Source organism: Aureobasidium pullulans (assembly GCF_000721785.1).
Source record: "Aureobasidium pullulans EXF-150 unplaced genomic scaffold scaffold_11, whole genome shotgun sequence".
In the NCBI taxonomy this organism is placed as follows: Eukaryota; Fungi; Ascomycota; class Dothideomycetes; order Dothideales; family Saccotheciaceae; genus Aureobasidium; species Aureobasidium pullulans.
The window spans coordinates 710,872-722,915 of record NW_021941031.1 but is presented as its reverse complement, the minus strand read 5'-3'; the positions used below and the strand labels follow the sequence as shown (position 1 = coordinate 722,915).

The 12,044-nt window shown below is 48.6% G+C and overlaps 5 protein-coding genes across 5 annotated transcripts; 4 read left to right on the top strand and 1 right to left on the bottom strand.

The window, feature by feature from the left end:
* Positions 1 to 348: 348 nt before the first annotated feature.
* Positions 349 to 2,277, bottom strand: M438DRAFT_320818 (phosphoesterase-domain-containing protein). Its single transcript, XM_029902891.1, has 2 exons — positions 1,336 to 2,277; positions 349 to 1,250 (listed from the first exon to the last, which is right to left on the bottom strand). The coding sequence occupies exons 1-2, from the start codon at positions 1,953 to 1,955 to the stop codon at positions 653 to 655; spliced, it is 1,218 nt and encodes a 405-aa protein (XP_029759765.1). The 5' UTR covers positions 1,956 to 2,277; the 3' UTR covers positions 349 to 652.
* A 697-nt stretch (positions 2,278 to 2,974) lies between these two features.
* M438DRAFT_275194 (putative multicopper oxidase, type 1) lies at positions 2,975 to 4,837 on the top strand (the record flags this gene model as incomplete). Its single annotated transcript, XM_029900769.1, has 1 exon — positions 2,975 to 4,837. One exon carries the CDS (start codon positions 2,975 to 2,977, stop codon positions 4,835 to 4,837), a length of 1,863 nt encoding a protein of 620 aa, XP_029759764.1.
* Positions 4,838 to 5,070: 233 nt separating this feature from the next.
* Positions 5,071 to 5,759, top strand: M438DRAFT_36463 (uncharacterized protein). The gene has a single exon (XM_029907740.1). It carries the CDS (start codon positions 5,303 to 5,305, stop codon positions 5,648 to 5,650), a length of 348 nt encoding a protein of 115 aa, XP_029759763.1. The 5' UTR covers positions 5,071 to 5,302; the 3' UTR covers positions 5,651 to 5,759.
* Positions 5,760 to 5,970: 211 nt separating this feature from the next.
* Positions 5,971 to 8,757, top strand: M438DRAFT_275496 (PTR2-domain-containing protein; the record flags this gene model as incomplete). Its single annotated transcript, XM_029900787.1, has 11 exons — positions 5,971 to 6,106; positions 6,190 to 6,376; positions 6,455 to 6,786; positions 6,810 to 6,885; positions 6,994 to 7,314; positions 7,472 to 7,533; positions 7,605 to 7,680; positions 7,736 to 7,819; positions 7,993 to 8,132; positions 8,308 to 8,331; positions 8,426 to 8,757. The coding sequence occupies 11 exons, from the start codon at positions 5,971 to 5,973 to the stop codon at positions 8,755 to 8,757; spliced, it is 1,770 nt and encodes a 589-aa protein (XP_029759762.1).
* Positions 8,758 to 9,643: 886 nt separating this feature from the next.
* M438DRAFT_356254 (uncharacterized protein) lies at positions 9,644 to 10,836 on the top strand (the record flags this gene model as incomplete). Its single annotated transcript, XM_029907089.1, has 4 exons — positions 9,644 to 9,815; positions 9,952 to 10,095; positions 10,145 to 10,263; positions 10,309 to 10,836. The coding sequence occupies 4 exons, from the start codon at positions 9,644 to 9,646 to the stop codon at positions 10,834 to 10,836; spliced, it is 963 nt and encodes a 320-aa protein (XP_029759761.1).
* Positions 10,837 to 12,044: the final 1,208 nt, after the last annotated feature.

Sequence of the window (12,044 nt, the reverse complement as noted above, 5' to 3'; positions counted from 1 at the left end):
TTATTTGTATTCGAGGATGAGCTGGCCGGTGAGTTCGGGAGTAATATTTGTGTGAGTGGGCGGTAGGTACTGTAGAGAGGGAGGGAAAGAAACATGAATGAACGGGTGCTGGGGCGAGCTACAAACATATATGCTCGAGTACTACCCACGTGGTGGCTATCAAGCGGCACACTTTCTCTGTATCCCCCGTCCCCGCAAGATCAAGAAAGGCAGAATTGTGACGCGATAGGCATAGTCACACCAATTGAATGGTAGGACAGGAGCTCTAATCTCATAGAGCAAAAATCCTGGATGACTGAAGGTTTTAGAAGTTTAGAAAGATACGAAGAACGGAGAATTTAAGATGGAAGCAAGACAGACATATACAGGAAAGATAACACTGGGGCATGGCCTCTTTTTTCCTAGCAGGCCCAATGGACGACCATCACGAGGCTCAACAGTTTGTGGGATCTGAAGCCCACAGTAAGGCAGACTGATTTTCGATCTCTCATTGGAAACGACCCTGAAATAGAAAACGATTGTGCCTTTTCACAGCTTCGTCAACAGCAGTCTTCATTGCTGGAGTCTCTCTGCTTTTGTTCCCAACTGTTTTACGTCTGAATTTTTGCTCATGATAGGCTTAATGGACTGTTTTCCGCAAAAGCATCAACCTCTAGTTGGCCCAGCCCTGGGGAGGGTACATGCCATCAGGGATCTGTACAGTGTTCTGATAGTAGGTCTGATTTTGAAGTGATTCGTCACCCCAAGTACGCACAATTCTGCCAAGAACCTTGCGGCCGTTTCTGACAAGCTTGGTGTTGGGAGGAGGAAGAGTGACAACTTGTCTGTCAGAGTTGAAAAGACCAGCGAAAGAAGTGTTGAAGAAGTGCGTAGGGTTGGCACTGGTAGCTGCATCCCATGCAGTGTTGGTGTCGCCAGTCTGGTCGGCAACGACAGAGAAAATATTGGCGCCAACGTCCCAACGACCAAGTGTGTGCAGGTTCCAGTTGGCCTCGACTGTGCTGATCTCGGAGTAGTGGTTGTAGTATTGAGGGTCAGTTGTACCAATGAGCTTCTTCGGAACTGCGTCGCCAAGCAGCATGCCCAAAACGCGATTTGATGAAGTATATGTATGATTCTCATCGAAGGTGACCAGGATGAGTGTGTTGGCCATGAAATGATGATGCTTCTCATCTAGCAACGGCTCCAAGAAGCTACGAGTCCAGTTACCAGCAAAGGTCACAGAGGTGTCATGTCCATCGTTTTGCATACTAGTAGTGAAAAGTCAGAAATCACGGTTGTGTCTGGAGGAGGAAGAAGAAGAAGTAGAAGAAGCGTTTGCTTAAGCATTCGTACCTAGGAGTGATGAACATCCATTGCGGCAGCTTCTTGGCTTCAAGGTCGCTGTAGAATTGGGTCAAGTTCTTGTTCTTGGCCAGTCTTTCCTGGCTGGTGTTCGCATCGTAAATGATAGCGGGGTTATGTTTTCGGACGTAGTCATTGGCTTTGGTTTGTTGATTGATCCAGGCCTTGCCTTCGAATCCAGAGTAGGGCATATCTTCCTGGTATTGAGACCAGGATATACCTTTGTCCTCAAGAAGGTCGATAATAGACGAGACATTTCCGGGTAAGTTGTTTACATTGTCATTGTCCATGCCAAAGTTGTCACCGCCAATGGCAGCCACATAGTTAGGCTCACTGGGATGGGTGACACCAAAGTAATTGCTGAGTGTAATACCCTTCTTGGCTAACCATACAAGGTTAGGGTCACTGGCGGCTTTGTCGTAGTCGGTGTTCTCGAGCCAGATGACAACGAAACGATCGAACGCCTTGCCCTTGACATTGGAGGTTGGGGAGAGTGTCAGGGCGGAAGCTCTAGCAGCAGCGACATCTGCTGCTGCAGTCGCAGTCAAGTTGACAGCGACAGCCTGGCTGGAAAGAGCCAGCGCAGACAAAACGAGAGTAGAAGAATGCATCGCAGATCAAACGAATGGTGTTGTACTGATCTTCGATAGGAATGAGGGCGGGCAAATACAACCTTTATCATCTAGCATATTGCACTCTGCCTCTGCCGTCGCCGCAAGCACATACCGCCATTTGGGAGATAATCGACCTTCCTAGAATACTCGTAGCTAGGTGGCGGACGAGTGGGAAGAGCTTGTGTCCATGAACCCTACACACGTGGGACCTAGCTGTACAGGACGGCATGTAATAGCCGCGCCCTCATTGGCACGGCGGAGTCTGGTGTCAATCTCCTGCCTTAGCAAGAAAATAAACATGTCGGTTGGAAGTTCAAGCTCCACTATCGAGCATGTAGAAGGTTGTTCAGCAAAAGTCCGAGGCGGGTGGAGGAAGCACATGTCGAACAAACAGCCGTGATTGGCCGCTCCGAAGCGTTTTGTTTCTCCGTCCACCTTCCCTTCACGAATCACGACCACATTCTACGGATATTCGGCGCGCGCACCTTCCTGAATAATAACAAGCATTGCCGTGATTTTCTAGGCGTGTCTTGATATGAATTGGCTCCCGCCCGCCGCCGCGGCATCAGCCTGCAGGCCAGCTACAAGCAAAGACGTTCGAGAAGTTGTCGCGTTTTCGACCCGCGCCACATGATCATGTTGAGTAGAAGGCAAGAGCACTGAAGATCGCCGCAGGATACTTTTGTATTCGCTCGAATTTTTGCAATTGCTGTCTTCATACTCTGCTCAGTTTCTCCTCTCCTTGACTGGGCAATATTGAGGCTGCCAATCGCCGAGCGTACAACATGACGGCAACGGACGAGGAATTCGCTATGAGCGAGACTTCCGACCATTGGCTCGACAATGATTCTCAGAGCCGAATTCTGCTTGATGAAGAGAAAGCTCGCACAGATGTCGGCTCACAGCCACGTTCATTCAGATGGTGGCAGTTCGCACTGCTGTTTCTAATATCAGTCTTGTTTCTTGTGCCATTTGTAGTCAATCTCGCGCCCAAGGGCTCATCGTGGAGCGAGTTTATGACAGATGGTTCGCGACAATCAGCTGTGAGCACTGAGTCGTCTCAACCTGAGGAACCCAATTTGGCGACTGCAGATCGGACAAAAGGCGCTACACCATCGCCTGAAGATGAATATCTGCTTGATCCTGCCTGGGATCTCCAGGCTGCCCCCACTACGAGAGAGTACAATTGGACTCTCACGGAGACGGAACTGAATCCAGATGGCGTATGGAGACCGATGCTGCTCATCAACAACCAGTTTCCCGGTCCTCTGATAGAAGTCAACGAGTACGACACAATTCGGGTCACCGTCAACAACCTAATGAGCAACTCGACATCTATACATTGGCACGGGATCTATCAGAACGGCACAAACTCTATGGACGGGACCGTTGGTGTCACGCAGTGTCCAATTGCCCCAAATCACAGCTTCACCTATGAATTTGTGGTGAAAGGGCAGAGTGGTAGTTACTGGTACCATGCGCACCAAGGTCTTCAGACTTCGGATGGCCTGGTGGGTCCATTGATAATCCACTCAAGAGACGAGCGGAAACTGCAGCAAATTCAATACGCCAGCGACCGCGTCATCACGCTATCAGACCATTATCACGATTTGTCTGGAGCACTCGCTAGGAAATATCTCGCCCCAGATATGGAGAATGCAGAGCCCGTGCCGGATGGAGCTCTCATGAATGGTCGTGCTATCCGTAATTGCGACAACCTGCCTCATCGGAGATGCGACAACACCACAAGCAATGTCGGCCTACCCACCTTCGACCTCGAGCCGAAAAGACATCACAGATTGCGCATAATAAACGTTGGTGCTTTTGCCGAGTTTCAATTCCAAATCGACGAGCATGAGCTGGCAGTCACAGAAGTTGATGGTACTGACGTCCGACCAATCAGCTATCATCGCCTCAATATCAACCCAGCTCAGCGCTATAGTGTGATTGTTCACACCAAAAGCAGGGAAAAAACCAACTTCAGAGTGAGAGCTCGGATGATTACTCACTGTTTTGCTGAAAAGAACCCATATATGGTAGCAACGGTTGAAGGCGTTTTGCGTCATAGCAGCATCCCTAATCACGAGTTGGCCACTGAACTTCCGGAGACTATTGATTGGGACGAGGCTATCGGCCTTGAGTGCAAGGATTTGAACACCACAGAGTTGGCGCCTGTGCCAGTCATTGCAGCACCCGCAAAGCCAGATTCACTTGTCTACCTACGTTCCAATTTCGAGATCGGCGCCTACAGGCTCTCTAGAGGCAAGTTCAATACGAGTAGCTGGCACGCGGATGTTCAAAATCCTACATTGTTCCGAGCTATCGATGGTTTGCAGGCAAGCAACACGTCCTTCGATGAAGCGCAAAGCGACAGGTCAGTGTTCGTCAACGACCGGGCGTTCTATCAGCCCACGGAGCTCGTTGTTCAGTCCTCAGGCATTAAGACCATCGACATCTTGATCTCCAACTTTGATGATGGTAATCACCCGTACCACCTTCATGGATACAAGTTCTGGGTACTTGCTCAAGGCCACGGATACCCTCCAAGAAAGTCACTTGATGGTCCTATGGATCTGGACAATCTCTCGCCGCTATATGATTCGCTTGACTTATCGAATCCTCTGCGTCGTGATACGGCTAGTATTGAAGCGTTCGGCTGGGCCCTGATTCGCTTCGTGGCCGACAGTGCAGGTGCTTGGGCCTTCCATTGTCACACATGGCATACGGAAGCTGGTCTTCTAATGCAGTTCCTCACGCGCACTGATCTCCTGGTTGATAGCGAGATTTCAGAGGCTCATCGGGGACTCTGCATGGCAGATAGACTTGATCTGGAAAGAGGCATGGGCCCAAAGGATGAAATATATTACGATGAAGCATGATCGCTGTATTGAAGATATCGTGATCGTCTCGATCCCTCCTCGGGCCCCTAACCTGTGCTAAGATTTGTTTTCCGCAATATTCTTGGGGTCGTTTTTGGGCCATAAAGAGATGCAGAATCATATCAAGATTGGAGTCGCGTCCAGCGAGAGGGGCAGATGGAGGCCCAGAAACATTTCAAAGCTCAATTGCTTGGATTCAAAGCAAAGTCTTCCACGCCTGAATGTCATCGCTTCGCATGATGATTGAGTAAACTCGACTCAACGACTAGTGGGGAGTTGTGTTTGGCTCCAATCTGAACTCGCAAAAGGATTCTGGGTCAATAGTCTGCGACAAAGATGAGGATCAATTTGTATTTGGAAGACTGAGCTTCGGTTCCACTTGTCACCATTTAGATATCCACGAGATATCGACCTGCCTCGAAGACAATCATTTCCACGTTCATTGGACTATCTGGACGTCTATCAATGCGGCTATGCACACTCGTCTCGCTTCTGCAGCTATTAACAGTTAAATCGGCATGGCATAACGGACCCCGTGGGCGATCATCCTCACACGAGCGCCGCCAACACCTTCCGCTGCTGCCAAGGCATCTTGGCATACCAATCATTTCGCGACTTGGCAATTTGTCCCTTGTTGACCTTCTTCTTTGGGTCGTGCATCCTACCTCACCGTGTAACGAGAAGGTGGGTCGAAGGTCTTGGGTCGCGTGTGCTCCTTGTCTTGGCTGCTCATGCCTGAGTACATGTGTACAGCCGCCACCATCGAATATTCGCTATCTCTTGGCTTTTGGCACCATTGTCAACCGCTTCTGATAACAATCCAACAGGTCTGTACTGTACAGGTGATTGACCCGCGGCTCGACAATATAAAGTTTTGAGGAATGCTGCATATTTCACTTCCCCTCTTCTCTCCGTAGGTAAGTTATATAACGAGTTGTATCTTCATACCTGCTCGAAGACTCTCGCTTCTCCTTGTTCGTTGTTTCATCCACTTATTCCAAGGTGCATTCCACCTGAGAACATTCCCAACAATGAGCAACACCGTCCTTGACGCCAACGAGCTCGCCAAAGCTCATGTCCCGGAGGCATCAATGCAAGGCACTGCCTTCGAGAGAAATGCTGGCCGTGGATCAATGGACGTCGGCAAAGCTGAGCCTCTCTACGAAGTGAGGACTCCGGAAACCGAAGTATACGACGACCTTCCTACCGAAGAAGACCTTAAGACTCTTCGTCGTGTATCGGGAAAGATTAATTGGGCTGCTTATACAGGTAAGAAAACAATTTTCTTTTACGCGAAGAGCACGCGTTTTTTATAATTTTCATTGTCGATAATAACAAAACAAAAAACGCAGTTGCATTCGCAGAGCTGGCCGAGCGATTCTCATACTACGGAAGTTCTATCTTATACACCAACTTCGTACAATGGCCACTTCCTGAGGGATCTCGAACTGGTGCTGGTGGTCTCAACGGTCAGCCCGGTGCATTGGGCATGGGTCAAAGTGCTGCACAGGGTATCTCCCTGTTCAACCAATTCTTCGCGTAAGTTTGAGACGTCCCAAATTCTGTTGTCAGCTATGGGACAAGGGAAGAGAGGAACCGCTGCTAAAAGTTCGCCAGCTACTTCATGCCATTGATTGGTGGTTATGTTGCCGACGCTCACCTTGGACGTTACAAGACGATCCACATTGCCATCGTTATTGGTATCGTGGCTCACATTATCCTCGTCGCTGCCTCTGCGCCCGATGTCATCATTCACAAGACGAGTGCGACGGCCGCTTTCATCATTGGTCTTTTGACCTTGTGTGTCGGTACTGGTTTCTTCAAGGCCAACATTTCTCCTCTGCTTGCAGAACAGAATACTGACCGCCGCATGCGTGTCGAGACGCTCCCAACGGGCGAGAGAGTGTTGGTTGACCCTTCTGTGACCAATTCCAGAATTTTCTTGGTGAGTCGCCTCTAGCGGACTCTCAAGATCGTTCAACTAACTTGAACTCGTACTTTTATTTTGCTGTCAACATCGGCTCGTTGACTGGTCAGATCTCCATGGTGTAAGTAAGAAAGGGTGCAGGCACCGGAGATGAAACCCGACCTCGAGGCCCAGATCTCAGCCGCCACTTTCTAAAAGGCTGCATTCATGCTGACTCCACCCTTCACAGATACGTCGAGAAATTCGTTGGCTTTTGGCTCGCATTCCTCCTGCCAACTGTCTTGTTCGTCGCTGCTCCAGTAGTTTTGTTCTTCAATCGCAAGAACTACATTTTGAGCCCACCTACTGGCTCTATTCTGTCCAAATTCTTCCACATGCTCAAATTCTCCTGGAAGAACAAGCAAGGCTCATTCAAGTGGGACGTTGCAAAGCCTTCGAACGTCCCCGCAGAGCAGCGCCCTGTCTGGATGACATATGATGATGCCTGGGTAGACGAAGTCAAGCGCGGTCTCAGTGCTTGCAAGGTCTTCCTTTTCCTGCCTCTCTTCTTGTAAGTCTTATCCTTGTCAGCGTATTAAGGCTTCAGCTGGCGAGTGGTGGCTCCCAAAATCGTTCCTGCAAAGTGGTGGTGCTAGGTTTTGGTTTATCTAAATTTTCACCAGCTCAACCCAATCCCCTATGCCTTCATTATACTGACTTTAAACCAGCTTAGCGTACAACCAAATGACAGGCAACCTGACTTCCCAGGCCGCTGTATTGCAACTTGGAGGTAATTATGAGTCCTGGTGGTGTTTTTGGCGTTTGGGGGTCGAAAATGCTAATTTTGCTCTCCACTTGCAGGCGTACCCAACGATATCATCCAAAATCTTAACCCTATTTCGATTGTCATCATGATCCCCATCCTCGACCACGTCATGTTAGTCTTCTATCGTAAAGTGTTCTTTCATTCGCGAGTGCTGACTCCTTTTCAGCTACCCGGGATTCCGCAAGATAGGCTTTGCATTTACCCCCATCAAGAGAATGACAGTCGGATTCTTCTTCGCTGCCGCATCGATGTACGTCACTTACCATTCCATGAGCTTTTCCGGAGTGGCGTTTCGGTCTTGTTTGAGAAACTACTTTTGTCAAAAAAAAACCCCTTTCTCCAGAACAGACTCACACCCTGGAAGCTCATGGCGTGCCTGCCAGCCCTACTAACCAAAGTGAATGCTGACCATCTTTCCTTCAGGGTCGCTGCTGCCGTCATGCAACACTACATCTACGTCAAGTCCCCTTGTGGTAAATCGGCTAGTGATCCAGATTGCATCAAAGAATTTGGAAAGGCCGATATTAGTGTCTGGGCTCAGGTTCTTCCCTACATCTTCATCGGTAAGTAAGCTGAAGGTACAAGCTCAATAAGCCAGTTCTGCATGTTTGGCCAGTTGATGAGACAGCGTCAAGGACGTTGTTTCATTAATGTCAAACTCGATGTGTGAGCCGGCTCGCCGAACAAGTATCGTAATCCCCATTCAAAGAGCTTTGCTAATTGTGACTTCACCTCAAGGCATCGCAGAGATTTTCACAAACGGTAAGGATAATCACGGACCCGAGAAGCCAGAGACGAAAGAGAATATCGTTTAATTTTGGCAAATTCTCTGTCCAGCATGCTAACCTTATCCCAGTAACCTCCCTGGAATACGCATACGCCAAGGCACCCGCCAATATGAAGTCCATGGTCATGTCTATCAACCTCTTCATGAGTGCCTTCGCCTCTGCTATCGGACAGGCGTTCACTCCGCTTTCTGAGGATCCTCTTCTTGTCTGGAACTATACCATCATCACTATCCTTGCTTTCCTTGGTGGTGTAGGATTCTGGTTCTGCTTCCGTGACCTGGACGCAAATGAAGACAAGCTGAACATGCTGGAAAGGAGTAACATGCAAGGCAAAAACACTGTCGTCGAGCCGAAGGACACTGAAGCACAAGTTCAGCACGTTCACGAGCAGAAAAACTGAGATGGACTTCTGTCCTTCAAATAGACTCTACCTCGACGCGTTATGAACTAAATTCAGTTGATGCCTATCACTGGTCGTTGTTCATAATCACCACTATATATCTTCAAGTACTCTCGTTTAACAACTATACTAGGGATCTTCTTCCACTATACGCATAATGTTCCAGTCCTAAGGCCAAATTGATCTCGATGTTCTATCCACACTCGGATATAATAATGCCGAGGGTATATGGTGTAGCAACCGACGTCAGTAGGATTCCAACGCACTACGTATGGAACTTTCAGGGTCCCGACAGAGGAAAGAACACAGCCATTAGCTCTCATATACAGACTGTTTCCACGTCCGACGGTTAGCGTGGGAGTCAACTTTCTTGCATAGCAGGGGCATTCAGCCGATGACAATGCTTACCAAGGTCGATATGAGCAGTGTTCAAAGCTCACACTAACCGTCAGATGCAGCAGCAGTCTGTACAATCCTAGAACAATCGTGCGGTTCTACGACCTCTCCAGACATACAGGAGATGCGGGATGAAATGTGCCCGTAGAGAATTGCTATAGACTTCGTTTCATCCTTCTGCAAGCCATGCTGACACAACCCCGCGAGTCTGACCGGTTGTCCCAGCCATTCCCCCCACGAAGTCATTCCAGACTTCCTGCAGCTTACACTCGACCAATCGATCCTCCGCTATTTGGAATTTGTGTTCTACGATGCGCGACCGGTCAACATCAGGCGTGCAATAAGGATGACAGGAACAGAGTCTAGACCACTAATCAGAAAAGGTGGCAAAATCTATATAACTTTGCGTATCCAGCATGGGATTTCTTTTCTGTTTTTCAAAACACAACATTTGTCGAGCAAACCGAGAATCTTCTCTCGAATAAGCGATATGACCAAGTGGGACGACCTGCTGGTTAATAATGGAGCACGAATTCACCAAGGTCATGGACGCAGACTAGCTTCCGTGCCTACCGGTGATCGCGAGATTGACAAGGAAGGAGGTGTCCGTACAAGACCCATGAAAGTCATTCTTGCCAGCATGTCAAGAACTGGCACTGTTTGTAAGCTACCATATTGTCCATCCTCCCGAGCCATGAAGCTATCGCGCCGGTATCAATAAAGCTACACGATGGCTTCCGAGCAGGAACCACTTCTAAAAGTAGCGTGCTCGGCTGCTTCTTCTGGAGTGTTCTGCAGACTTCAAAAATATCGTGGATATAACTCAGGATGTGCGAATTACAAACTGCTACTTTGAGAGGGAGATAATCGAAAACATATCGCTAACGAGACAAGCCATGTACACCGCATTCCAGAAACTGGATCTTCATCCATACCATATGGGTATGACATAATGAGGATATCGCCACAGTCACCGCTGATGAATTCGTAGTCGAGGCCATAAAAATGCCGGCTAGAGATCTCGCCATAGCAGTCGAAGCTATAGACGCTCGTAACACTGAGAGGGCTTATGGCATAGCTGAATTCGACAAATGGATAGGAGATTACGATGTAAGCTTATCGCAGTCTACGGGAATCACCAGCTAACAAGGATAGTCTGTCTGCGATACTCCCATGAACTTGCTGGTCAAAGAGCTTATCGAAGCGTACCCAGAAGCCAAAGTCATACTCACGACTCGCGATCCTGCTAAATGGCGCAAGTCAATTGAGAACTCCATCCTCATCATCGACAAATGGAGAGTCTGGGGATATCTGCCGCTCATCAGTCCCGATTGTGCGGCTTTCATCAAGATGATGCACAAGATGGACGAAGTCATGGATGGCTACAGTATCGCTGCTCTCAAACGTCATAATGCCGGCATTCGAGAAGTTGTGCCCAAGGAAAAATTGCTTGAGTTTACGTTGGGTGAGGATGGATGGAAGGAGCTCTGCGAATTCATCGAGCTACCGCAGCCGGAAGGCGAGTTTCCGAATGTGAACGATGGGAAGCTGTTTGCGACGATGCATGTTGTGCTGATCAACATCTGGGTTATGAAGGCACTGAAGGATGCAGCAGTCCGCGTAGCTCCTTGGGCAATACTGCTTGGGTCGATGTGGTTTGTCAAGAGGCTTGGTTACTTCTAGCAAGAACAGAGCTGATCACTTTTTGAAACACCCATCTCTTGATAGCATTAAGAACCATCTGACCGTCCACTTTGAACAATAACCTCATTAGCCCAACCGGCTGTCTGCACCAAACGTCTCGGGTTCGACTCGGCTCGTTGCTAACATTCTTTCGCAGCTTCAATCTTCCCAATCGGTTCACTTCTAATCCTTTCCAATTCACTTGCACGTCTCACCCTTCACAACGTTGACCTGTTCCATAGGTCCGCTGTTTCCAAACCACTGCTGGGCTTCGGTCCTCAGTATTCCAAACCACTGCTGGGCTTCGGTCCTTANCCGGTCTTGGACAAGAGGTCATGGTGGTGAAAATATGTGAAGTGTATATTTGAGCTGAACGCTGATCCCCAGTATAACGAAGACCTCCTTCAACATCTATCAAAATGCAGAAATCGATTCATTATATCGAGCAGGTCTGCAGAGAGCTTGGAAATCATCGACTTTGCTTGAAGTTCTGATTCCGTTCAAAGTCTACATACAATTGGACCTTGATCTCTGTATACCCATCACAAGCAAAGGAGGACGACTCGTACTTTCCGCCAACAAACGTTGCAGTAGGAAGCGTTTCTATCAAATAGGCAAGATTCAATTCACTATAGTCCGCAGGTCCAGGGAAAGCTCCGTATTCATCATCTTTCTTTGGACGTTTCAGCCATATTCAATAACTTCGTGCATCTCTACCGTGACTTCTCCATGCCTCTGGTGAGCAGAGAGAAGAAGATTCATTCATCTCCGACAGTCAGTACAATAAAAAGTATAGCTGAAGAAACGCAAAAGCCATTTCACAAATCACGCATGTCCAGAGAGAGCACTGAAATTGACAACTCTGTCAGCTCTCGTTGGACATTTTGGAAAAGGCGAAGAACTTCTTGCACTCCCGCGAAAGATAGATCAAGGCAAAATGGGTGCTGGGAAGGTCTGATCCTTGCTCTCCACTGTCTTCCTTACTTGTCTCCAAGAGTGTCAGGGGAGCTCAAGATAATCGCACAAGTCTTCGGAGCAATAGTCGACGTCGTACTCGGAACAGCAACCATAGCGATCATCAGTGTCGTCGTGATAGCCTGCATGGGCTGCCAAGGAGGTTAGTAACAATATCCGTGCCCAACGTCATGCCGTTCTTCCCTTCACACACGAGCGAGATTCTCTTCTTCAAATCGGCAGCCATCATTTGC